The sequence below is a fragment of the Amblyomma americanum genome, chromosome 7 (assembly GCF_052857255.1).
Source record: "Amblyomma americanum isolate KBUSLIRL-KWMA chromosome 7, ASM5285725v1, whole genome shotgun sequence".
Lineage (NCBI taxonomy): Eukaryota > Metazoa > Arthropoda > Arachnida > Ixodida > Ixodidae > Amblyomma > Amblyomma americanum.
The window spans coordinates 4415436-4443360 of NC_135503.1; the positions used below are offsets into that span (position 1 = coordinate 4415436).

Sequence of the window (27925 nt, forward strand, 5' to 3'; positions counted from 1 at the left end):
AAGCGCCAAGATTGGGGAGTTCAAAGCCTATCCGAGTCAATCCGCGAAGCTGTCAATTTAGATTTGTACTATTTGTCTCAAAAAGCGCGGCATGGTTTTTGTGTAGCGTCGCCTGTTTGCAAGTAAGAGCCTCCTTAGCACTTTGACTATGAGCAGCTCCGACACTGATGATGACATACCAGACGGCAAGGTATGCCAGCAGCTGTGCGAAGAATTTGCTGCAATAACGCAAACGGACACCGCTTGTGCTCAATTTTACCTTCAAGACAGGTCCTGGAACCTTGAGGTAAGCCGTGCTGGAATTACTTAGCCCTGCGTTTACCATCCTCCGTGTTTGGAATTGCGGTAGAGTGGAAATCTGGGTCAGTTGGTACATGTTCTCGAAAAAAACCAGTCAAAAGACGGAACACTGCGAAGACACGAGGCACACACGACGACTGGACTAACAACTGTGCTTTATTGAAGGAAACACTCTCACAGGAAAAGGTGGCAGAGCATGCGCAGCTCAGTAATCAACAATTTACATTCTAAAGACAAGCCGTGCTCTAGGGACGTTGCGAAAGTTCCTTCTGCATAAGGGAGATAGAAGGATTGCTGATGCAATCATCCCCTTTCGTACTAATGAGGAACGCTTCGAGAATTTCGCGCTCGACTTTTTCCTTGCCTCTGTCAGCAATACTGACATTAGAAAACAGCAGGTAGCAGTCACATTCCCGGCAATGTTGAGGCAAGTTAGCACCGTCATTAGGGGACAGAGTTGTGGTTGCAATTGTTGCAACTGCAATGCTTCAAACTAATTTCAATAATTCGATCTTCGACGGGACAGTAACTTTGTTCGAATTAGGCGGAGTTGAAATTAAGGAGGTCCAGACCGTGCTGTTTTCGACCAAAGGGTCTGTCTGGTTATTAAGCTGCAAGTTTTAATTAACGATATTCAACGGGGGCAACAGCGGAAAAAAAAAATTACTTTCACTGGTAGCTTTTCTCTGGCAACCGTCTGTATTGTGTTAAAGTTTCATCAAAATTGTACGCTGGTAAGCGAGCGACGTCACAGGATCTTATGTCGTACCGTTATTGTTACTTTAAGGTATTGTGTTCTGAGATTTAAAATTTAATTAATGCTTTCACAGCACCTTTCTTGAGCTGAGGCAGCGGCCAGGTTAGTTTTACGCTTGATCGTTTCCCTGATGTACGGGTTTGGTGACACGCCGGCCTTTCCTTACTCCAGGATTTCGCTATATGAAATTATTTGTCATTCGTACTATGATGTCTGATGGGCTCCATGCTGCTTATTGATTTTTTTATCGTTATTATTATTAAAGTGTGTAAGTGATGTCTGTTTATGATGTGAAAACGGGTCCGATGAACCACCGCTGTTGCACGGAATAGTTAGTGCCACAGTCCGAACAACTTTTCGTGAGGGTTGCAGGTGTTATTCTGATTGATTAGTCTTTTTTTACTTGCCAAAGCAAAACTGTAGGCTATGTGGCACACCATAGTGGTTTTTAACAAAGAATGTATTTGCGCAAAGAACACAGGACACAACACATACGACAAGTAGTGGTAGTACTAGTAGTGGTTTGCTGTGGACTAATTTCAGCTCCAATACAGTTCCTTAATGTGCACTGAAGTCTCGCCACAAGTACATTTTCATTTAGAATATTTTAGAAACGCGACCGTGATCGAACCCTCATATTTTTGCCCAGTAGCCATTGACAGAAACAAGTCAGTGCACTCCAGACAAAGGACAAGGAAGAGTAACACACCAATGCTAACGCTCGCTGCTAAATTTTAATGGAATAAAAAAAAAATGAAAATCAATTTGCTGAAGTGCAAAATAAAATTACGAGAGGAGGTGTGGTCTGCTGAGGTTGTCACCTCTTTCATTTAATTTCTCCAGTATCGATGGCAGATGCCGGGTCTAGCAAACATCTTTTCCTTCCTTTTTACTATTATTTTAATAAACCACTTACTACTACTACTACTTGTCACAGAGCTAACAAGCAAAGCTATAGCATTTGCTTGCTTTGATTGCAGCTTGCATGCAGCGCATATCATATTACTAAATTTCATCATGTAAATTTTGTCTCGCGCTGAGACTTGTGCTGGCTTTCTTTTTCCAGAGGTCCATCAATGACTTTTTTGAAGACAGGAAGAACAAAGGTGCTGTCAGGGTATCTGGAGATGACAACCGTGCTGATGTGGTCCTCGTTGTGGAGTGAGCTTTGTTTTACTACATGTGGCTACTTTTCGTTGCAAAGGTAGAAAAAACTAGAAGTACAGTTAAAATTGGGAGGGGGGGGGATGCAGATTGTGATTCGCTCATTTAGTTTATGGTTTGGTTTAGTTTATGGTGGTTTAACACCCTAAAGTGACTCGGGCTATAAAGGATGCCGTAGTGAAGGGCTCCGGAAATTTCAACCACCTGGGGTTCTTTAACGTGCACTGACATCGCACAGTACATGGGGCTTGTAGCATTTCGCCTCCATCGAAATTGACCACCGTGGCCAGCACCCACGTGCTCACCCATGTATTTCGGGTCAGCAACCGAGCACCATAACCACTGAGCCACCATGGTGTCTGATTCGCTTATTACCATAGTTTTCTAAGTGCTAGCTCAAGGTTTCTCCAACAGTGCCAACTAGCATATAGTTCACTGGCAATCTGAAACTATAGAGTTTTTTTAAGGAATGAATGCAATGTTAGCACATCCACACGTCGGCTACATGAGAATCAGAATAATGAGAACAGAAAGAAAGCAGGAAATGAAGGCATGTCATGCAGCAGAGCAAATGCTGCTCTAATTTTTTAGCTGGTGGGGCAGTGTCAACGCCATGTGCAGGCGAAATTTCGACTAAATTTCTGCAAGGTGGCCATGACAGAAGCTGGTGTGGTCCTATAACTGAGATTTAGTTTACCGTCCTCACAAAGCAGTATCTCTTTGCCACATTGCTGATGACAGTCAGGCGATTTCTTTGCACTGCTAATGAAACATCGTAAGCTATTATGAAACTGCACCGATTGCTGATTTCATATTTTTGACAATTTTGTGCAGTGTGTCTTGTTAAAACAGAGCTTTTTGTGGGCACTATTTCCTGCCAGTGGCATTCAGAAGTCATTTTCAGCATTGACAGCGGCAGTCAATGCTGACAGTGGCAGTCATTGCATTTGCAGCTTATAAAAGTCACAAGACCTGACATTTGCATTCCAGCAGTGCAACAGGTGTGAATATTAAATGCTCCTTTTCTGCATAAGTACGTGGAAGAAGAGAACTATAAAGAAAAGAGGGTGCTGGTGTAAATGGCAGGTTTTTAAAAGATGTGCTTTTTTTAATGCGATAGCATTTGTGTTGTCTCATAATAAATTCTTGGTTTCTATGTCACAAAATCCATTGATTGGTCGAGAGAGGTCACATGACCTTGTGATGTGATCACAACTTGTCCACCGCGTAGGCAACTACCTGCCTTCTTGATTGTGAGCAAACTGTCCACCTTTTCCAAATTGAATGCAGTTGCAACCTGCGTGGCACTACCCGTAAGCCTTACGTGAGCTCGGGAAGATAAATGTTGGTCTCACAAGCCCCACCGGTGGCTGTGTTTAAAACAGTGTTTTTGAAACAGCCCCCTGCCGGGGCAGTGGTACATCACTTAACCGCTGCACCACTGTGCCACTCACGGCATGATGACTGCCTGCAATCTATCAATGCGATTGAGTGGGTCGTGATGTCAACACCACATGACCACCAGTGGACTAGACATAAAGCATTGCCAAATTTGAAAATCTTATGACCCCGAAAATTCCAATGGACCCAAAACTTTGTAAGTGGGCCCACCATCGGAAATATATTAAGGTGGATTAATGGGGATCAGTGGGTGAATTGGTATAATTCTATATGATAATCCAATGGAAGTTACAGGAACATTCTAGAAGGTCATGACTCATGCTTGCTATACCTATAATGGCAATGCTATCAGTTGCAACTGGATTTTTGGTGGTAAAACCACATGAACATTAGGCACTCATTGTGGACGCCATAGCAGGCGACCTAAATGCTATCACATTTTCTTCTTTACAAATGTGGTTAATAAGTCCCCTAAGTTTTTTTTTTTTCTATGTGGTTGGATTTGTTAGTGTGGATTCATTAGTGTTGGCATGAACATCATCAGGCCATGTTCCATTCTTGTTTTTTATTGAGTTCTCAGGGATTCCCAACCAGTACATAAATTTCTCTGTGCATAGCCTCAATACACTGATTGGGCTGTTTTGATTTTCTTGTTTGCACTCAGATAAAATAAAATTGGTTTATTTTTGGTTAAACTGTAAATAAAATACAGGCCATAGGCAGCTTGCTCGGCCTGCTGCACCCACTTTTGAGCACTGGTACCATTGGTGAAAGAAAAAGATATTCTGTAAATAATTTTACTCACATGGCACTGCCAAATTTTGTTAAAAAGAAAGAAATACGATCAGCACCATTCAAGAAATGGCTCTGTATTACTTCTTGAATGTGCTTGGATGTGCTGTCTGCTGTGCAATGAAACATCGACAGGGTCACAGTGTTTAATGCTGCTTTATTTTTTATGGCTTCATTAACACTGGTGTGCTTTCGCTTGTTCAGTGGCAGCCGCCCAAGTCTTGCGGCAGCTGCGACCGCCATATTTGCCGAAGCAGCCACCAGCTCCAGTAATGGATCAAGGTCTGCGGCTGCCACACAAGGTCATCCAAATGCATTGAAGTTGATCACGTGGAATACAGATGGTATTGATGAAAAGAACCTGGTGCTTCGCGCGAAAGCCGTCTGTTCAACAATTGAAAGGTAAGAGTGAAACTTGGTTCATTTTCTGGCTGTTGGGGGCTTTATATCACTGTACAAGAGTTTTGGTTTCATGCTTTTTAAGCATGTTGCATCTATCTAGATGGAGTAGATTCCAAGAGAAGGCGAGTGTAGCAGGGGGCGGCAGAAAGTTAGGTGGGCAGATGAGATTAAGAAGTTTGCGAGGATACGCATGATCTGAGGAACGTTGTGATACATCTAAGTGCCTTGTATGTAGTTGTGCTTTTTTTGTAGATAGCCTGTAGTATTAAAAATTTTTTTTAGATAAACTGCTATGTCATTGCTACAAATCATTCAAGGCAAATAAACTTGATTTTATTGTGGCTTTGCAGCACCTCTTGAAAATGGCAATTGAATCTGCCTCATCATTTGAGCATGTGCCCACGCCACCTGTGTCACTTCCAGACAGAGTGAAGAATGCTCAACCTCGCTTGAAAGACGAATCGTCCTTCCCTGAAGCCATTTTAAATCCCTGCCATCTTTTGGGCAGCGTGTGCTCAGGTGTAGCAAAAAGAGCTTTTGGCTGGCCTCCAACAAACAGCCAGTGCTAGCCAATGAATAGCAGGAGTTGCATTGAGCAGAGTGACAACACAAGTATGCCTACTCATAGACAACTATGAAAACAAGTCGGTAAACACAAACCGAAACTGTAGTTTCGGGGTGCATGGAGAAAAGAAAAAAAATATGATGCAGCACAGTGATGTGTCCTTGGGCAGAAGATTGTCTGCACTTAGGGTGTGCCTGGAACAATGAAAAGAGAGGGCAGGTTTCGAAAGTGGTGACAATTACAATCTTCGGGCGCTTTGCATCCTTTGCTGAAACAAAAAATGCAGTGCGAAAATTCTTGCTGGAGGAATAAATTCACTAGGTGGTGTCTTTTCCTGCACAGAGTGTTTTTCAACTTTGATGAGGTCCAGCGCAGGACTATCTAATTAAATATTTCCTAAATGCCGGATATTCAGTGTAAGTGTAGCCTGCTATAATTGGTGGTGCAGGCAGAAGGAATTTATTTTTGTTTCTTTATATAGCCCCACCATAGCACCATACCATACATTATGGTTCACTGTTGCATCTGTCATTTCCAAATTGTACTTTTTCAGTTTTTCTGTCTTACTGTAGTTATATTGAGCTTAGCATGTTTCCATATTTGTATATTCCCAAAATAAATAAAATATATAAGCAATTATTTAAACTGCTGTTAATGCAGTTAGATTAAAAGCTAGCCCCATGTTATCAGGTTCACAGATTTATTCTTTCTGCCCCTAAACATATTAGCAGAAAACCTTATGACACTATTTTTGGTTTTGTCAGCAGGGTCGTCATTTATTTATTTCATGATACTGTCAATCTTACTGGATTTTTACAGGGGTCAGTTAGAAGGGACTGTATACATTATGATACAGGCATTCACAAAGTATACAAAAGGCTAACTAAAAAAGTGTTTTTAGATAATGGACCTATGTTAACATCATTGGATAGGGCAGAATGGTAATGCATAATCAACTTATCTGTGTTTCATATGATGTACAGCAAAAACAAAAAGAAAGACAAGCATGGGAAATATAAAAATGATAACATCATCCACAGTTTCACATCGTCAAAGATTCCCATAATGATTAATAAGTAAAAGAAACATAGACACATTAATGATAGCTTCGCTTGCTCGCTGCTAAGAGCACATCTTGGCCAGCCAGTTGAACAAGTACTCGTGGGCAAGGTAGGTCGTAATAGTGTCATCGTCTGCTTTGTTAAATGCATTTGCGCGCTTTCTAGTACTGCATTGGCAAATTCGATTTGCAATCAACAACGTTTAAAGAACCATGTCATGATCAGATGAGTCTTTGAGAATATGCATGTTATTTTTTCTTTAAAAAGTAATTGCCCACAAAAGTAAGGTCTAAGCTAGAGCTTGAAGTGGTGTCCTGCACACGGGTAGATTTGGAAACAATTTGGGACAGGTTGAAGGTAAACAGAAAACTCAGCAAGATAGTTTCTTACATTGGAAAGGCTGAGAAAGCTCCAGTTAACATCTAAGAGATTAAAGTCCCCTCCCATTATTATGTCGCTCCTCATCATGTGTTCGTGTATGCGTTCTAGAAGCTGTTCTAGGTAAGGCACTTCGGCTTGGGGAGGTCTGTACACTGTGCCAACACAGAAGTGGCTCTGGCCTAACTGAATGTTACACCAGACTGCCTCTATACCTGTGACATCTGGCATTACTGAGTAGTTTACGGTTTGCCTTAGGAGCAAAGCATCACCACTGCTTCTAGTTGCCTTAACTTTTTGCACGGTGGTGTAGCTGGGAGGAGCCAGTTCTTGGTTTCCAGTGTCAGCATGCAGCCATGTCTCGGTCACGCAGGTAGTGTCAGAATCAAGAGCGATCAAATTTTGCATCCAGCCGTTCTACTTTGTTTAGTACGCTGCGCGCCTTAAAGGTACACTAAGGAGGAATCTGAGCTCGTCTTTTTACAGCGGGAATTCTATGTCCACATTCCGGGCATTCTTAGAAACTTCGAATTATTATCCTGTGCGGCCGATTGCCCTAATTAAAATGGATTAAAAGTCCCGGCTCCCGCCTTTTTTTGAACTCAGCATGCTGGGTAGGCGGAGTCAACCAACTCATCAGCAAGTCCTGTGGCGACTTCGCTTTAGCTTTCATTTTGTTCTTTTAGGTTTCTGTGAATAAACATTTTCAGTCACAGACAATATAGCCGCAAATTAGGCCCACAAAAATAAAAATACGCTTCGACTCTTTCATTTACGTATTACTCCGCCGATGGCAGAGCGGCAAGCCGTCACGGGATTGGTTGACAGGTTGGTTGACTCCTCCTACCTACCGCGTTGAGTTAAAAAAAGAGAGTGGAAGCCGGGGCGTTTAATCTAATTTACTTAGGGAAATCGGCCGCACAAGACAATAATTCCAAGTTTCTAAGAATGCCTTGAACGTGCAGATAGAGTTCCCGTGGTAAAAAGACGTTCAGATTCCTCTTTAGTGCACCTTTAACATGGAAAACAGTTAGGGTCAATGGCAGTTTCGAGTTTGCATGGCTGGCCCATCGACAATGCTTTCGTCTTTCTTTTTAAATTTCCGCTGTGTCATTGATTTGATTTGTCATTGTGTCATTGTGTGTGATTTGATCATCCCAGATGTTTACATCGTTATTTATGTTGACTTTACTGTAAGACAGAAAAACTGTCTTTCTGGTCATCACTTTCGTTCTTTCCTGTAACTTCTTTCTAACTTCCTTTACCGCGCACGAAAAATTCTTGCTAACTGAGTACTCCATTTCCTTTAGCATTTTGCAATTACGGAGTATATTGGCTTTATCCCAGTAGTCAAATAACTTCAGAATAACAGGGTGACAATTGGGTACAATATTAGTTCTTTGCCTATGACATTGTTTAAAGTAGCACAAATACGAATTAAAGTAGTTTCTGTTGTGAAATAATATTTCACTTAGTTATAATGATTGTCAATTTTTGCTATCTCAAGCGGTGTATTTGTTCCAACAAGCCTGATCTAAATCTTCCATACCAGCATCCTGTGCTGTTTTCCACAAGCTTGGGGATGTTTTTGACCCAGCATCGCAACTTTCGGGGGGAGCTGGGTCTTGGTCCAGCTCTCAGAATCGTTGTCGTCACATCTATAACAGCCGCCGCGGTGGCTGAGTGGTTATGGCGGTCGGTTGCTGGCCCGAAAGACACGGGTTCGATCCCGGCCGCGACGGTCGAATTTTGATGGAAGCGAAATTCTAGAGGCCCGTGTACTGTGCGATGTCAGTGCACGTTAAAGAACCCCAGGTGGTCGAAATTCCCGGAGCCCTTCACTGCAGCATCTCTCATAGCCTGAGTCGCTTTGAGACGTTAAACCCCCATTTTTTAGTCAGGCAGTACCAGTTTTCAATACATTTCAAGACCTGTTTTCCCATCTTGCCAATTTCTTCCAGATTTTGATTATTACTCCTAGCTTTCGGTTGCTTTTTCATTCTTTATCTCCTGGATGTTTTTTGCAATAAGTTTGAGTTGTTCCTGAAGCGTTATGTCACCGGGCCCAGGATTAGTCTCAACATCCCCTGCTAGCAGCAACAGGGACCGCAAGGAAACCGACAGATCATAGAACCATTCAAGCAAAGTGCGCAGACAGAACAGCAGCAGAAGTGCGCAGACATTACTGCTACGACAAGATTTTCCGAAGTGTTTCCTCACCTGCATGACGAACAAGAACTGGTTTGAGCGATGCATCTTGGCAATGCTGCCGCGCCAACTGAAGGGTCCCTCATGGAAACAGCTCCTAAAATAGCAGTCCTGTGACATCATGGTATTCTGGTCTGATAAGGTTGCACTGTTCAGGTGTACACTCTTAGAAATGAAAGATTAACAGGGGGCGAGAGGTTAGCCTTTTTTGGGACTAACTGACCTGCCACTGGCATTCGTCCTTTTTCGGATTAGCTGCAGAGGGTTTAACTTTTGGTCCCCTTGAAAAGGGTGCAACAGTTAGTCCCTGGGAGAGACGTTTAATTGAAAGTTGTTTTTTGGGGAAAGGAAATGGTGCAGTATCTGTCATATCTCCAGAGACACCTGAACCACTGCAGTAAGGGAAGGGATGAAGAAGGGAGTGAAAGAAGAAAGGAAGAAAGAGGTGCTGTAGTGGAGGGCTTCGGGATAATTTCGGCCTCCTGGGGAGTAGTGGAGGTCTCTGGAATAATTTCGACCACTTGGAGATCTTTAATGTGCACTGGCATTGCACAGCACACCTGCGCCTTTGAGTTCCGCCTCCATGAAACGCAGCTGCCGCGGTCAGGTTCAAACCCGGGTACTCCGGATCAGTAGCCAAGCGCCCTAACCACTGAGCCGCTGCGGTGGGTGACACTTTTAATAAAAAAAATGGAAACAAGGCGTGATCTCCAGCATAGTTCAGAGCGGGATATTTTCCGACAGCACTTGGCACATCTAATAACGAGAAAGGAAACAGAAATAAAGACACATGAAAACACCAGGTTCGATCTGACAACCTTTGGATTAGGAACCGAGCAGGGATATGACTAGACCACCACAGCACACAGTCTAAGGGAGAAAATCACAGCTTTATATGTGAAGCACATACATTGCCTGTGTTTTCCACTCGGATTGTCATCAAACGTATTGCTGTTTAGAGAAAAGTATGGTGATTTTGATGTTATATGCTTTTGCAACAAGCTGCGGTAAGCCGTAATATGCACACACAGCAGTCTAAATCACGTTATTGGCCAAAAAATAAGTGCTGAACTGTACATATTACGACCGGTACTTCACAACCACAAGAGCGGTTTTCCGTTTGTTTTTGTTTGCAGAAAAGGTCCTCTTATTTTGGCGATTGGCAGCTGTACATTACAGCCTGTTGAAAACAAATATGGAAAGCCATGGTTCACTTCGTTTTTTGTTACTGGCGGGCAGCAGTGACAGGGAATTGACTGCTTGACATTCACCCTTTCGCAAAGTGTCGCCGATACTTACACAGCATCACATAGGCTCGTAAACAAATGACAATGACATAACGATATGCATTTACGTGTACTTGGTTAACCCTAACCTTTACAACTCACATTCAACACATATTGAAGTTCGTAGTACTTGTTTATGCAGTTGCACAGCTGCTGGCTGTTTCGGTTGTGCGAAGCCATTTCCTCACGCTAAAAAGTCTATTCACTTCGGCACAGGCAGCGGCGGTGCTTTCACTGGCGTTAAGGGGGGACACGGGTCTTTGGCACCAAAAAATGACCAAAAAGTCGAATTTTCGAAAATGGCATTTTCGGAATCTACAACTATTAATCTCCAGTTTCACAAATTTTTGTCTCCCAGAAATCAATATTTTTGCCGTATTACGAAATGTAAATCACCGCGTCACCTGATTTTGTGCATGAGCAGACGATAAAAACGGTGCATTTTCTACTCCCCGGAACGCTCGTCTCAGCGCGCCGATCGCAGCCATCTTGGTCTCGTTTGAAAGAAGACTCTCTACGCTTCAATTTCCCGCCGCTTGTGCTTGCATGCCCTGAATGGCCGCGGAGAAAAAGAAGCACAAACAACAAAGAAAGCGCGAGGTCCGATTCGCTGATATGAGCACGTGACTGAAATGAGCCCTCCCATTGGCGGATTCTCGCATGCTTCGTCTGCTAGGCTTGCTGCTGGTCGCTGGCAGACGCGTCCCCGGCGCCATTTTGTTGAAAGAAGCGAGACCGACGCACAACGATGTCGCCGATTAAATTCCACTCGCGGCACAAGTTCGGTCAGAGGAAAAGAAATAAGCGAGTCAACAACCTTCCTTCACGTCCTGCATCATCGGAAAGCACCGATAATGCACAAGAGCCAGCGGCCGGTGAAGCGGCGTCAGCGGACGTCGACGTAAGCCTAACGAGCTCGGCGACAGCTACGCACAGCGGCCGCATACGCTGCGACACCAGGATGCTACAGCGTTCGGAATTGCTCGAAATCGAAGGGAAAGCTAAAGAAAAGCTACAAGCTCTCGATTCGACTTCAGCAACGCAGAGGAAACAGGATTTCATCGGCAACTGCGACGATCGCCCGCTTCGAGACGCCAACGGCAGTGTACACGATACTGCGTTCACTATTGTGAATCTGGAATCTTTCACCGAACTGCTGAGTGCCGTCAAGTGCAAGGTGTGTGGCGGAAACGTGGACGTTTCTAAAGGTGATCGTGAATACGGTTTAGCCGTGAGGCTCGCTCTCTTGTGCGTGAACTGCGGCGAGATTTCATCTGCGTGGAGTTCGCCGCGCGCTCAAGGGAGCCAAAAAATAAGTCCATTTACTGTTAATATTCTTGCTGCACGGGCAATGCAAAGTACGGGAAATCGGCAAACCGCACTGAACGATGTCTTTGCAGTAATGAATATCTCCCATAGAGGGCTTCACAGTAAAACCTGGCAAGGTTACATGAAAAACAAGCTGACGCCCGCGACAACACGCGCAGCCGAAAAAGTGATGATGGACAGCGCCCGTTCCGTTCGCGAGCTCTACACAGAGTTGCACTTGGACAACCCTGGAAATATCGCTGTCTCGTTCGACGGTTCGTGGATGACCCGGGGTCATTCATCGCACATCGGTGTGGCCGCAGTGATTGAGCTGTTCACTGGACTTGTACTAGACTATGTTGTGTTCAGCAACTTCTGTGCGGGGTGCAAGCGCGGGCCTACGGAAAGTGACCCATCGTATGAGGCATGGAAGAGCAGCCACAGGTGTCAGAAAAACACGGAAAAAAAATCTGGCGAGATGGAAGTGCAGGCTGCACTTGTCATGTTTCAAAGGTCATTAGAGAAACATGGCCTTCGATACACGACAGTTTTGTGTGATGGAGATAGCCGCACATTTCTGGCACTGCAGGAGGCTGATGTGTATGGTTTTATAAAAGTGCAGAAAGAGGACTGCACAAACCATGTGCAAAAGCGCATGGGCACGGCCCTGCGCAATGTGATTGCTAAGCACAAAGGCGAGGGAACAGAGAGCCTCAGTGGCAAAGGCAAGCTCACGGGCGACCTTGTGAACAAGTTGACTGCATACTACAGCTGGGCTCTGAAGTCTCACACCGGAGATGTCGAAGCAATGCAGCAGGCAGTGATGGCCACGTATCACCACGTTACATCAAATGATAATGTGTCAAATCACAGCCTGTGCCCAACGGGCCCAAGCTCATGGTGCCGCCAAAATGCTGCCGCAGCAAAGGGAGAGCCCACTCCGAAGCACAGATATAGCTTGCCATTGCATGTGTGCAAGGCACTATTGCCAATATATAAGCGCTTGGCAGACCGAAAGCTGCTGGAGCGTTGCCAGCGAGGAAAAACTCAAAACAGCAACGAGAGTTTGCACTCGCTAATATGGTCACTGGCACCAAAGGAGCGCCATGCATCATTATTTGCGGTTCAAGCCGCTGTTGCAGAGGCTGTTGTCCGTTTCAATGCAGGCAGTCTTCAAGCGTCTTCCCAAATACTCAGCGAGCTGGACATTAACCTTGGCCTAAGTAACAGGAAGAGGATGGCTGAGAAGGATAGGCGACGAACAACCGAGTCTATGCGCAAACGGGCCTCTTCTGCAAGTGTGCAACGGGCACTGCAAAAGCGGCACTCTACCCACAAGCAGCAGTCAGACTACATGCCTGGTGCTTATTAGCCCCCAGGAAATATAAATATGCAGATATCATCATGAATATTCAATAAATTGTGGCCCATTTGGGTTTTTCTCATTTTTCTCAATTTGCAAATTTTTGCCACCCGGCTGTTTTGGGACAATGATATCTCTGCATCTAGAGCAGATAGAGATGTAATTTTTTTTGCTAAAGGAAGCTTAAGGTGCAGGGGTTGCAATGTTCAAGACAGAATTCCCCTATCAGGCTTCAAAAATTAATGATTTTGCAAACTTTCGAATGCTTGACAAGCACATTTTGAACGTTGATGTTCAAAGTTTCATTAAATTACACACATGGATAAAATGGAAAAACTGCCTTGAACATTGCATTCTCTATTCATTAGGCTATGTAGCCATGTTTAAAAAATTAATTTTTGCCGAGCCATTTTCATTGTAGTGAGGTTCTAATTAATGACTAATTAATGTGATGTAACTTGGGTAATAACTAGCTTAGAAAAAAAAGAAAGGCATATTTGAAATCAGCACAAAAAACTGGGCAATGTAGATAAATTTCATTATTATTGGCATAGAAAAAATGAAAATAGCTTTAGGACCAGTGTCCCCCCTTAAACGACGTCCTGCACTTCAAAAATCGAGTACTATTACAGTCAAGGTCTTCTTGGGCAATTTTCGCGTGCTTCTATGCTGCGATTCGCAACCTGTTTTTCTCTTTCTCGGCAGGTAGTCTGTTGAGTTTGCGCACGGCGCGCATTTGTGGCAAGAAGAGTGTCGTGTGCAAATTTAAGGACTAGCTCCCCCCTCAGCCGGTTTTTTTTTTTTAGAGTGTAGCAGCCACTGGCACCATCTGGTGCTCTTATGATAATGCCAGTCATGTCCCGGAATCACAGTCAGCCGGAACTGTTCTGTTGACAAATTCCTTAAAGAAAGGAAGGGAACTTTTAGAAGCTAACCTTTTTTTTTTTATAATGTAAACTGTGCCAGTGTTTACTGAACTGTGAAAGGAAGCGAAGTCTACAGAAGTTCCTTGCAATCGGGCGAAGCTAGCTGGTTGATTATAGAGTTGCCTCGCTATTTTTTCTTCCGTGCATTCATTCATCCACCATCTTTCTTTTTCTTGTATGCATGAATACCCTTGCTTGTTTTAACTTGCTTTTGACTTGCTTTTCACCCATTGAGTGGTCAGCATTGGATTATCTCAAAGCTATCACTTAATTCAGAAAAAGGCCCTTTCTGTTTGTAATCTATTGCATTTCAGATCAGAGCTAGCCATCAGTGGTTTCTTTGCACATGTGCAGAGGCCAGTTTTATACAGGTGTCGAGGCACTGTTTCTTTCACCCTTGATTATTCTTAACTCTTGGTGCAGTACTTAACCTCCTTCTTCAGTTTAGCAGGGTACCTCTTTGCACTGCTAACTTTGTTGTGAAGACATATGGGCAGGATACATGATACATGCCCTGTGCGCGCACGCAGATTGCTTGTGGGTATGCTTTGCTTCTGTAACCTACTATACTCGAACTCTGCATGCTCCTTTTAGCAACAACATCGACGTGGTGTTCCTCCAGGAAGTGGTGCCTGCTTCAGCTGACCTCTTCCAGACACTCCTGCCTGGCTACAAGTGCATCCTGGGAAACACCATTGAGTACTTCACAGTTACGCTGCTTAGGAAGGCAACTGTCGACTACGAGTGCCATGTGATATATCCATTCTCAAACACTGCAATGGGAAGGAATGTCACTTATGTTAAGGTGAGGGCTGCTTTCTTGGGGCTTTTAAGGCCTTTTGAACTGTGCCTTTTCCAGCTTAAAGTATGTTCTCTAAAAAGTTGCCAGACTTCTTGCCTTGCCTAAGCGTACAGAAGTGAAGACGACTGCACTACACCACCACTGTGAGGACCACTTGGCCAATGCTGTCTTTGGGCAGTCTAGGAGTTTTTGGTTGAGGCATGCTGCAAAGCTTGGCCCAGGTAAAAGAGAAACAGAAGCGACTTTATTACGATGCAACATTAGGAAAGAGTCACAAAGGTAAATTTCCTCGACAGGCTATTGGCAAAAGACAGATGCCAGAAACATATGTGCCACTTTGCAGTCACTGCCTGTTGAAAAGTGGCTGTTATAGTGATGGCTGTTTGGTGGACTTGCCCCACAGCGGCATCCTATTGGTTTGAGAATCCACCTCGTATGCAGGAGGTGTAAGGTTCGATCCCCACTGCTGCCTGGTACACTCACCAGTTTCACAATGGATACAAGCTTTTCCCCAGCGTGGTGCTTGGGTTTCTCTGGGGTGAAACGCTTGAGGAAATGGATCTTTAACAGTGCCTCGTGCAGACTGAAAACACGTTAGCCATGGTGCTCTTTGGTCAGGCTTCCCTAGTGCCATTAAAGAAATTGGCGGTGGTTTAGCTCTGGTTAAAGGTGGAGTGACGCGATAGCTACAGTTGGCCGAGTGGAACTTGCTCAGTTGAATTGCAAAGTCAGTCTTTCACCACTCCGTTTCACTGGGCGTTCCTTCATCATCTTCGTCCCACTAGACACAGCGCATGCGCACAGCTGTGGCAGCTCGGTTTCGCCGGTGCGCTGCGCCGCCGGCAGCAGCAGCTGCTCCTCTCTACGTAGCTGGTCACGTGACCAACCACGTGACGAACCACATGATCAGCCACTGTGCCGAATCAGCCACAGAGCACTTACTGGCCCCAGGGCACAAATGATGACTGACAAAGCACTGCATTAAAAACTGGTAAAACGTGGCCAGCAGTCAAGTCAAATGCGTCGAACAGAGCCAAAGAGAAATTATGCGGAAGCTGTGTTGGCTCTTCCATCAGCTACCGACGCTCCCTCATAAGTGCTGCCGTTCCAATTGGCAGTGCCGCCGCGATTGGAACAGCGGCCCTTCCATCAACTTTCGACATACCCATGAGTGCCGAGTGCGCAGTTAAAAGTAAAAATGAAAAATCCTTCCGAACAAGAGCACATTATAGCAAAATGCTATTGGGTAGAGCTGTAGAGCAGACATAAAACTTCAACCATGCTGTAGCATTCCTGATATCTAATTTGTCTCCCGTGTTAAGGAGCTTATGAGGCGGAAATGCCGGCATCGTGTCAGCATTGCCACAGTCTAAGAAAGGAAGCATAGTGCGTTTACCTTTACACCTTGACAACATGTCGACACCTTCCGATATGCTCCGATCGGCTTCAGCCTGAGGTGCAAGCCCTGAAACCTTTCTGACTGCAGCCAGTAGTTCCGGTGCGGAAAGTCTTGGTTCCGTGGCGAACTTTGGTCCTCGGCTGAGTAGACGCTGCACATCCTCAGGTAAAGAGACACCTTCCGCGACATGCACTGGCCGCATTGGAACTACTGGCTGCAGTCAGAAAGGTTTCAGGGCTTGCACCTCAGGCTGAAGCCGATCGGTGCATATCCGAAGGTGTCGACATGTTGTCAAGGTGTAAAGGTAAACGCACTATGCTTCCTTTGTGGAAGACTGTAGACTTTCTAAGAGAAAAGGATTTAATTTTGTTAACAGCTGACAAAGAAGGGGGCTTCTATGTCATTCCCAAGCACACATTCTGAGGCTGCCGTGGCTCCGTCGCGTCATTCGTGCCTGAAAAATCCCTGGAACACCAGCAGCGGAGGCCTTGCGCAGTTACTCCCCCCCCCCCCCCTTTCCTGCAGGTGGCTGCTGATAACTAAGGAACCAGCACCCCCCCCCCCCCCCCTCTTCCTCAAAGGCTGCTGCTAATAGCGGCTGCTGATAAGCAGTGGAACGGCACCCCTCTCCCCGCGCGGGTCTGCCAATAAGCGGTGGCGGCTTGGTAATGCAATGGTGTTCTAGTCTTAAAGGGGAACCTTAAGCATCCTCGAGCAAGTTTTTATGGTGCCATGCATTGGTTTCGATTACAAGTTGACCCCACTTCAGATTCTCAAATGAAAAAATTAGGTCGACTTACAATCATGAAAATACAGTATTGCCTGGGGACGTTAGTATACAACATGCATGTCTAACTGATGTGAACACCTAAACCCAAGCTGCCTGACCACTGATTTGAAATTGCTTGCCTACCATCTCTCTAACAGTTTTTTTTAGGCGTACACATTTTTGTACTGCACATTATTTTATTTGATGCTGTAAAGGTGGTTACTGCTTCATTTGTGGCATTATTTTGGCATTGCTGCTTTGTTGTGACTGGCTTTTTTCTCATTTTGCGAAAACAGCCAGCCTTTGCTCCTGGAGGGCTGCACTGATTTTTAAGGCATTTTTACTTTGTGCTTTGGCACATCACAGAGTTTAGGATGTTGCAACTACAGTAAGACCTTGATAATTTGAACTAGGTAAATTCGAAGAATTTCTGCAGTCCCGTAATTTCGAATGCAGAATTTTCTCACTAATTTGAAGCAACGGCCTGATCCAGCCCAGGGCCGCCTCGGTGGCTGATTGGTTATGGCGCTCGGCTGCTGGCCCGAAAGACGTGGGTTCGATCCCGGCTGCGGCGGTCGAATTTCGATGGAGGCGAAATTCTAGAGGCCCATGTGCTGTGCGATGTGAGTGCACGTTAAGAAACCCCAGGTGGTCAAAATCTCCGGAGACCTTCACTACGGCATCTCTCATAGCCTGAGTCGCTTTGGGATGTTAAACCCCCATAAACCATAAACCATGATCCAGCCCAATTAATTCGAAGATCTTTGTACTATGCGAATACGGCCAATCCTGACGTCGGCGCAAAACGGTGAAGCGACGGCCCCTTGGAGCTGTGAGGCAGTGCTGCAGAGCGATGCTGATTAAATGCTGATGCTTTATATGCGAAGCGCCCTAGCCCCAGTACTCCCAGCACAAGCACTCGCCTGCACCTTTCCTGCGATGGGTTGACTGCGCAGAGCATCGGCTTGCGCCGTTCCTTTCAGCAGTGAGCCATGGTTGAGTGAACAAGGCTTCCGTGTGGAAGTCGAAACGTCTCTGTCATCTTGACTACACCTTTTTTGGTCGGCGCTTCTTTATTTTTCACATGAGCTGTGGTTAGAGGGCTACGTTAATCGCACCGTAAATACCGTCGCGTATTAGTCGACCTTTCATCAGTAAAACGACCATCCTAAATTGGGGGTAGACCTTTACATGGAGCAGATGTATTTGCGACGTCTAAGATAGTTTTGGACAAGTGGCAGGAATTGCTGGTGCCCATTCTGGTGCCTGTTCCCAGCAGCCTGGGGCTTCCGGCGTAAAAAGGAAACTTATGCAAATCAGTTCTGTTAAAGGAAGTTAAAATTGTGCGTCTTTTACCTGGTGCATGCACGCTGGCGGTTGCTTTCTCAGACAAGTGGTAGGTAGCGCAAGAGCAAACTCCAGTAAACTCAGAGGCGTGCATCACGCAGGAATTTGAAAACACAGGACTATTTGCAGTTCGGTTTGCCGTTAGTCAGTCGGGCCACACACGAGTGTAGAAGGCAGGGTGATTCGTTTGTTCGCTTTTGATCCCCATTGGCCTCAGACTGCTGTCCTTGTGATCGCATTGCTACGCATTTATTGCTTCAAGCTGCACGTGCGCCGCAATGCCATCCCGTGGGAAACTACAAAACAAAGTGCAGGGATGGGGCGAAGCGAGGGACATGAGGCAAGTGGAGAGGTGGGGCAGGTGTATGCGGCGGCTTGTATTTGCTGTCAACCCAACTTTTTTTTTTTGCCAGCAAGGGGTACGATTATCCAAAACAGAAGGAAGGAAGACACGGACAGAAGGACATGGACAGGACAGCTTAACATTATTCATGAAGCATTTGTATATATAGGGTATACGCAGCACTGTTTTTGTTAATGCAGAACCAACTAGCCCAACAAGCCGCTTTGTTAAAGGGACACAGAGGACAACGCTATCAATTTTTTTTATTGGTAAAATTCGATAGTTCGGCATTTTTGTGGCTTTGTTGCTGCTTGTCCGGCAGTGAAAGGTGAATTTATTGCCAAGAGATTTGGATTTGAAGTTGAAAAACTTTTTCCCACTGCTACGACTCAAACTCGGGACTCTCTGATGACGACATAGGACAAGAGTGACGTAAAGCGGCGGAAAGGGAAACGAGGACTCCGTGTATGCTGATGGTGAGCGCTGCGCTCCCGCCTAGCAGCAACCGAAATGAAAACGGCTGCAGGCCAGACTTTGAAAGCTGTTATCAGCCGTCGTTGCTTCGTTTATGTTTGCACCAACGTTATGATGGATCCCGTTCCCGATTCCGACAATGAAGTTGTTGCAAAGAACTGCGGCCTGCATTCAGCGACCTCAACCCCACACAGCTTGCGATGCTTTTGAGGGCTGAAGTGGTGGGTCTGGCAAGAAAGTCCTAGTGCTGAGGAGTCAGCAGCATCGCTGTCACCGTTGAGCCACGGTCACAACTGATGTATAGCGACTGGTACGTGCGGGCATATTTAAATTCTGTAATAATACTCCTCGAAGGGCTGCTTATGCAACCCAGCGTCTTGGTAAGTTGACGAAGTGAACACTCCAAGCGGTGCGTTTGCTAACGTGGAGGCACATTGAACATTGGCTATACACAGCTCTTTTTCCTTGTTGCAGTTGCGGGTTGTTGCATGAACTTCATCCAAGGGGAACTTAGGCACTTGGAGGTCCTCTGCTGCTCTGCCCTTGTAAATCGAGGCGCATAACGAAACCATGCGGGCATGCAGATCACATAGCTGCGAAGCACCCCAAAACATACCGAAACTCAGCTGGCCGCCTGTTGCGCCATCAATTGCAGGTTTTCTGTGACTTCCAACATTCATATTGTCAGTTTCCTGTCTTCCTCATGCACATTTGTCAGCCTCAGAGATCGCTGGTTTCTTTTCTCCTATTTCCTCATCACGCTTGTGCTTGCGAGATTGGCCTGTGGTGGCAATGCATGTATTTTATTTCTTGCTCTTTTCTACCTTAGAAGAGCTTTGTTTTCAGAAAGAGTGGTGTCTTTGTGTTTAAGAGCTGGTATTCTATCGATACAAGCCAACTTCAGTTTCTCCTCAGTGTCCCTCCAAGGGCTACGTGTAGTGACCTTTATGCGGCAGCGTGTGGTGATCACAAGGTTTGCCCAATAAAGGTAGCACGTTGCCGCTACTTTTCGGTGGATCCCATTCTTTTGCTGTGCTTGGTTATAACTTGAAAACGTGGTTAATTCGAAAGCCTGGTTAATTTGAATATTTTTCGAGGTCCTGATGACTTCACATTAATGAGGTTTTACTGTATGTGTAAACTCTTAGATTGTGATGGTGGCCGCATGCATATAGTATGTATTGAGATCTGATTATCTTTTAGTCACCATCTTAAACTGCCTGTGCAACAGTGCTTTAAGTGGTGCAGGCGCTGTGTGTCTGCCTGCCTGCTCTTCTGCAATGCAGAATCTAAGTGCAACAACCAAGTACTTTACGGAAGCATATATGAAGCATTTTTTTTTTCGGCCTGAATCAAATTGTTGCCACAATAGATGGGCAGTTCCTTATGCTTTTCTTTTTGTGAACTAGCATACGGTGGAACTTGAACCGCGGCCATGAAAGGACTTCTTTCTTTGTTTACAAGGGTACAAATTCGGGAGACACATAGCACTGTGTGTGTCCAGTTGTAAAGTTCGTCTGACCTTTTCATGCTGTGACTACCTTTAGTTCTTTGTGTTCTGCACTTTCTTCCCATTTTTTTTTTCAGTTGTACTTTGTTTTTGCTGGACCCTAATAATGGTCACCACCTTCATGCTCTGGCCATTCTAATATTAGATGATCTTCCTTAATTACATGTTCTGTTGGGTGACAGTATTAGTTCTTTGTCTATGACATTGTTTAAAGTAGAACAAATACGAATTAAAGTAGTTTCTGTAGTGAAATAATATTTCACTTTGTTATAATGATTGTCAATTTTTGCTACCTCAAGCAGTGTATTTGTTCCAACAAGCCTGATCTAAATCTTCCATACCAGCATCCTGTGCTGTTTTTCACAAGCTTGGGGATGTTTTTGACCCAGCATCGCAATTTCCGGGGGGAGCTGGGTCTTGGTCCCAGCTCTCAGAATCGTTGTCGTCACATCTATAACAGCCGCCGCGGTGGCCGAGTGGTTATGGCGCTCAGCTGCTGTTCCGAAAGACGCGGGTTCGATTCCGGCCGTGGCTGTCGAATTTCAATGGAGGCGAAATTCTAAAGGCCCGTGTACTGTGCAATGTCAGTGCACGTTAAAGAACCCCAGGAGGTCGAAATTTCCACAGCCCTTCACTACGGCGTCTGTCATAGCCTAAGTCGCTTTGGGACATTAAACCCCCATAAACCATAAACGATAAACATCTATAACAATATGTTGCTGTGGCAGTATTTTAGAAAAGTCATTGCTGAAATGTCCATACTTACAATTTCCCTAGTTTGTGTTAAGTAACCCCGACTGATTTTGGTTGCAAGTGTTTTTCCATGATGTGCGTTGTCCAGCCGTTGACTTTGGATTTACCCAGCTTCTCTTTTGCAGGCATCATTCAGGGGCTACCCAATCACACTGATGAACACCCACTTGGAGAGCACCGCCGACTTTTCAGAACCGCGGAAAGTGCAGCTGTACAAGTGCTTCAGGAAGTGCCTCAAGGAGCCTGCCGAGAGGACTGTCATCTTTGGTGGTGACCTGAATTTGCGAGACAGCGAGGTACAAAGGGATTTTCCTTGCTCGTTGTAGCTGTATGGAAGAACATTCCCTCATTATGCTCATTGTTCTGTATAGCTATCCAAATTGTAGAGGACACCACAGGCCTCTTGATTATGTAGCATGGCCTGCTTTTTGTTGCCATTGAAGGGCACCATCACCCTCACTCCTCCAGAGCACGGGTTCTCAATATTTTTAGCCTTGGGGAAGCCCAATGTCTTTCAAAAGGTGCTGAGGAACTCCACATGTTTTGGTTTCCATTCTTACTTGGCTGACACACATGTAAAAGGAGCATGCAGACACATGGCATCTCAAGAAATGCCCAGATTCTGTCAATAATTACTGGCTATACAGTGAAGAATTACAGTGTGATTGGACCCAAAATTAAGAGTGTAAAGGAAAGGGGCAGTTGAGGCATGCATGGATTTGGGTGCTGGGGTAACCCCCTTCCCCCCTCCAAAAAAAAATGCTCTTCAGGGCTCTTTGGAACCCACTTTGAGAACCCCTTCTTCAGAGCTTGGGCATTCTGTGGTGTTGCAAGAGCCTCAAGAAGGCATGTATATTTTGATGCTGGCTGTGCATATTGTGTTTTGTAAGATTAATCTTGCTGCTGAATAACGACTGAGCATCATGGTATAATCCATTGTAGAGATCTTTAAAAGGAAATGCAGATGCCACAGTACTGGGAAACCATCGAACTAGTTTGCAACTGCAAGTTGCAGTCAAAAACTTCATTGAACATAGTGTTAGATAAAGCAGTATATACACGGGGTTAATAATAATTGGTTTTTGGGGAAAGGAAATGACGCAGTATCTGTCTCATATATCGTTGGACACCTGAACCATGCCATAAAGGAAGGGACAAGGGAGGGAGTGAAAGAAGAAGGGAGAAGGAGGTGCCGTAGTAGAGGGCTCCAGAATAATTTCGACCACCTGGGGATCTTTAACGTCTTTCCTCCATAAAAACGCAGCCGCCGCGGTCGGGTTCGAACCCCGGTACAGGGGGTCAGAGTTGTTGGTTTTATCTTTTTATGGAAATTTGGCATGCTTTTTGTTTAGTTCAGAGTGCACTTTTATTTTCTTTTTCTAATGACAGTGTGGCACCGCTCATGGAGCCACAGGAATGTACAGATCATGGCTTGCTTCTTAGCATGAGCAGTTGATGATCATGCAATTAATGCAGATATGGTCATATTTAGGGCTCAGAAAAAGTAACATTATGGGAGTCTAGTTATCAGTCTGTGATACAAAAATTTGGAGGTTTAGTGTGTGGGAGATTATTTCTTAAAGTATTGTTGTACACCGGTTAAACCTCAAGCAACACTGGAAACTTTTCTAGCTTAATCTGCACAAGTAGCATCAGAATCGCTGGGTCTTGCTTGCCTGTGCAGTAGAAGCTTGTTAATTCAAATTCCACGGGGACGCCAACGCATTTTGAATTAACTGAAGTTCGAACTATTGAAAGTGAACAGAATATGTGGTATATTGCGATTGGGAAGCAATCGCGTGGTGAGATAACCCTATTTGATTGTTCTAATATATTCATTTATCACCTTTTACTTTATTTCCACGAAGACAACACCCAGCACTTTCTATTCTAAAGCTTGAACTTATCGGAAGGCCTCTTCATTGCCTTCAAAACTAAAGAGGCTAGCAGCATTCAGCGCGTTAAAACTTGCGCAGTGGAGGTCTGCGTTAGAGTCACATAGGGCGTATGACCGCCTGCAAGCATGGTCTCAAGTCTGCGAAAACGAGCTGCGTGTGATTGTCGGGCAACCTCCGAGACTCGCAGACTCACGCTTGCGATTGTTAGACGTTGTGTGATCGTTTAAGTCGAAAAATGAAAGTCGCCAGGATCGCCGCATGTACACTGCCCGATTTTCTAGCCTTCTGACCCCAGAGTTGCAAGCTGCCAAACCAGTGAGCGTGCTTTTTGGCAACATCCTATTTTGATAATGCACTGGCGTCGACTTCACGAGTGGTTTCAATCTTCCCTTGAAGCATTTTGGCACAACATTTACCGCGAACAGGTGACATTTCGAAATCACTGCACCATGGCACACCGCGTAGGTTGACCGCTATGGCTACAACCAATCACATGGAACATGATGCAGAGGGTTCTGGAAAACTGAGACAAAGATGTGCAGCATACATCAGCAAATTCCAATTCACTCTTTTCGCGCGTGCTGTGATTTCGTGCACGACCACGTGTTTTCGGATTCGGAATGCGACAGACATTGCGATGATGCGCCTGATTTTGTGCATCTTGCCGCTGGTCACGTCATCCACCGCTCAACAGCAAAAGCTTATGCTGTAAGCTACTGAAGCCTTTGATATCAGCGATTACAAGCAACAGCCGTTTATACAAATATCGGGGGTCATGCAGCTAGTTGCCATCACCATGCTGCGACAGAGAGAATCCCTTTTCATTTTTCTGGCCTCGCACCTCGCCTGCCAATTTTACCCTCTCCACATCGCCTCCAAAGAGGCGGTGCAGCCTTGTGCGAGTGTTGCTTGGTTCACCGCGTGCCCAGGCCAGTCAGTGCGTAGTTCGATTATTGATGGCACCAGCCATTCATGTACGAATTAATGGGCTATATTTTACATTCATTCCTATGGAGCTTGAATGGAACGTTCTGTTATGCATTTATGTTGAGAGGGCATAGTAGTAGCGCTAAAAACAGGGACGAAAGGATAGAAGGCAACACTTCTTCTATCATTTCGTCCCTGTTTAACACCTTTTAAGCCATGTGGACTTCAAACGACCCATGGGAATGTGCATGCACGATAAGGTCTTGTTGTTTCGAGCCATAAACCACTGGTAAACAAAACTAGTTTACACCCCAGTGTGCCGTTTGAGCGCTGTAGACAGGTGTGCGGATGTCTGTATAGCTTTAATTATCCAAAAATTTGAATTAATGAGGTTTGAATTAACAAGCTTTCACTGTAGTGCTAAATGTGAAATATTGAGCTCCAAGTTTTGTTGTTTGCCTGTTGTTCAAGTCACCATCGCCGATGTCATTGATTTAATTTTTCTCCAAAGAGCACGTAGACCATCTGCCATTTTTATATTCTAGATGAGGGTTTGTTCCTTGTGTCTGGTTTTTTTCTTTCCACCCTCAAGAAACGAGACTGTGTGACTCACACGAAGCTGCCACCATCCATGAGCAAGCATGAGTTATCTTGAAATTTCAAAATAAGCGAGATTCTACCTGGGCTGACCCCAGATGCGAGTTCTCTGCAGCGCTGCCATGTTGGACCACTTGAGGCACGCTTCCTCTTGGTCATGAAGATCGCCAGTACACATGAAATGCTTTGGCAGATAGAATCTTGTTTCTTTACTGGTCGCTTTCATGTCAAAATCACTTATGTGATTGTAATAGATGCATGTGTATTTTTTGCTTGCGATGAATCAAGGAAGGAACTATTGAGAGCAGCAAACGTTTCACAAGAACAGTGTTTAGGAATTGAAAAAAGAAGGAATGTCAACCACAGCGGAAGTTCAGGAGAAAGCAAAAAGGCTGTACATCACGTGATGGGGTAGCGATGGAACTGATGGTGAATTGTTGTGAAAGCCAGAGAGTTAATCTGTCTGCTACTGGCCCTCGGTGGTGGTGTGGCTGTGATGGTCTTGCAGATACTTATTGACTCGGTGACATAATGCAAAGCAGCAAGGATGGATACTCTCTTCAACTTATGTACACTCATTTCGTGGTATTCACAATGGTTGTGCAAATGCGGCCAGTAAAAGCAGATAATACGCATTTTCTAAGAGCTCAGCTGAAATATGGCCAGAGCCTGCATCAAGGAAGCCTGTGGCCGAGCTCTCTGATCTGGCCCGACCACCTCATGCATTTGCCACGTATGTAACTGCAAAAAATGAATCAGGCCCCTAAGTATACACAGCTTTCCTTTGCACCTGCATTCTTGCATTTATCTGTTGACTGTGCACCCACACAGAAATTGTTCATCTTGTTTTTAATGCGATAGCGGCCTTGTTGTCCAGAAAATCAGGCGTCGGCGTTGTGAGCGAAAAATCACGAGCATGGCTCTGGCAGGTAGCACGCAGAGAGCTACCTAGGAGGCAGGTGGGCCACCAAGGTTCGTGACTTTGCGGCGTCATCACAAGCTGCCCACCGTGTCAGGTGGCACTAAAGGGGAGGTGCGTGCGGGTTTTGAAATGAACATTTCTATTATCAAAGATATCGTAATGAAATTAGGTGCGGGTATGTGCTTCTTCTCCATGGTGTTAAAAATATAATTAGAATTAGTATATCTCTATTAGTTCTCATATAATAAGAAAATAACTGAAGCCTTTATAGTTAAATTCTTACAGGTTGTTAATACTATATATATTTTTGGTTTCGATTGAAATGAGGCTGTAGCCAAAGATTTGCCATCTGGAGCTATGCTAATTATATTGTTGTTGAAGTTCATCATCATGTAAAAAAATGTTAAATTTTGTCCAAGAAGCATGATTATGAAGTACAATTAGGAGACATTGTGGTTCACAAAATTTGAAATGTTTGACTGAGCCAAACAAAAACAGCATAGCTCCACAGTTCTTTCTAAATTCGACGGTATAAGAGTAATTGAAATTGCACCATAAAACATAATAAAAACTTCCGTGAGGTTAGTCATCTTGGCAAAAAACATGAAGCTGAGAAAATCTCATTTGAAGTGCATGCGCCAGCCATTCGGAGGTCGTTGTAGAGGCCTGAAAAAGGAATGGAATGCGTGGATGTGTGAACGTCCACCGCAGCACTTTTTCTTCGTGTATGACAATAAGAATTGGACGTTCCACTAGTAACACTAGGTAGTGGCAAAGGGGCCCAGCTTTCAAACCAAAACCAAGATGGCGGCCATCGGGGATGAGGTCGTGGAAAACGACAGGCGCGAAATATATAGATATTTTATTAGCTTGAGGTCGAATTTAGACAAACTTTAGAGTGTATTAACTGTAAATATGCCATTTTTGCAAAATTGAAATTTTCGCATTTTTTTTATCATTTCAACACCCGCATCTCCCTTTAAATTAATGATTGGTTGTTCGGGAAGACCAACCTGGGCCTCACAAGGCCCACGACTGGGCGCACCTGCCATCGCAGGGCAGTGGCGCATCGCTTAACTGCTGCGCCTGGAGTACTGGTATGAGGACTCCCAGGGATGTATGAATGTAAAGTAGGGAATGACCTGCATATATGGGAATTGACCCACTACGCTATCGCGTTATATCCCTAAGGCGGAGCTTGAGTGTCCCCTCCAATTTTTATTGCACTTGCATTAAGTTGCTTTATGCGTATGTTGTGAAAAAAACTGTGCCGATTTGGTTCAGGTCAATGACTTGGGTGGCTTGCCAGAGGGCTTGAGAGACGTCTGGGAATCCTGTGGCCAGCGCAAGGAAGTCCGCTACACCTGGGACATGATACGCAACGACAATGTGACCTGGAACGGGCGCTTCAAGCCGCGCTGCCGTTTCGACCGTGTTTACGTGAGAGCTGCTAAGCCCACCACCATGGTGCCAGCTTTCTTCGGCCTGGTTGGACTGGAGAGGCTGAAACCACACAGATGCTTCCCAAGTGACCACTGGGGTCTTTTGTGCCATTTCAAGCTCATCTGAGCAAAGTGCTGTTTCAGTGCACGTCACAGAATAACAGTTGCTTTATCTTTCATTTTTTGCAAGAAAGCAACACTCGGACTGCGATCCAAAAATTGATTTTAATCAGAGGTGTCAATTAAAAACTGCTGTGCATGGCAGAAAGCATGCCCCATGCCAGAGTGCTACCCTTTTATTTCCTGTATATATAAAAGTGTTCATTTCTGAAAGTACCGTGTGTGGTGTGAGAGAGAGAGGCACAAGCAACTGCAAGCCTGTTTAAATGAAAAAGAAGCACCACAAGGCCCTTGGCAAAAAGAACTGCTCAGCATGTCGCTGTGGGACCTTCCCCAGTGACTGCTGTTCCACTCCAGCACTTGAAGCAGTTTACCCCAATAAGCAAACTGCTGTGAGCTGCAGCACTAATGCCAAAGTTGATTTTAATTTTAGTCACTGCAAGTTTAGAGCAGCTGCTCATTGTATAAAGCATGCCTGAGGCCTCAAATATGCTCCATTGATGTGTCATGATGTGTCAAATATGCTCCATTTCCCAGTATGAAATGTTTACAGATAGGAAATGCCTGCTGTGTATGCCATGCTATGCATAGGCTCACACATCTTTGTAGAGCCTGTCTCGGTGCAAAATAAAGCTGTATTACCCTGCGGCAACCAGTTGAATGAGTTGGAACAGCTCCGAGTGTGGCAACTGAAAGACTGCAAGGAGTGGT

At 45.0% G+C, this 27925-nt stretch overlaps 1 protein-coding gene across 1 annotated transcript; it reads left to right on the forward strand.

Annotated features, from left to right (window-relative positions):
- The first annotated feature begins 40 nt into the window (after nucleotides 1–40).
- On the forward strand, nucleotides 41–27866 carry LOC144098305 (tyrosyl-DNA phosphodiesterase 2-like). The gene is made up of 6 exons (XM_077630847.1): nucleotides 41–286; nucleotides 2124–2218; nucleotides 4619–4816; nucleotides 14506–14716; nucleotides 21434–21604; nucleotides 26937–27866. The coding sequence occupies exons 1-6, from the start codon at nucleotides 149–151 to the stop codon at nucleotides 27219–27221; spliced, it is 1098 nt and encodes a 365-aa protein (XP_077486973.1). The 5' UTR covers nucleotides 41–148; the 3' UTR covers nucleotides 27222–27866.
- The last annotated feature ends 59 nt before the right edge of the window (nucleotides 27867–27925 follow it).

What these genes read in the sequence shown, in the direction of transcription:
- LOC144098305 (XM_077630847.1), top strand. Translation starts at nt 149, where the DNA reads ATGAGCAGCTCCGACACTGATGATGACATACCAGACGGCAAGGTATGC. An exon ending in GATGTGGTCCTCGTTGTGGA is followed by an intron (nt 2,219 to 4,618) that starts GTGAGCTTTGTT and finishes TCGCTTGTTCAG; the next exon opens with TGGCAGCCGCCCAAGTCTTG. An exon ending in GTCTGTTCAACAATTGAAAG is followed by an intron (nt 4,817 to 14,505) that starts GTAAGAGTGAAA and finishes TGCTCCTTTTAG; the next exon opens with CAACAACATCGACGTGGTGT.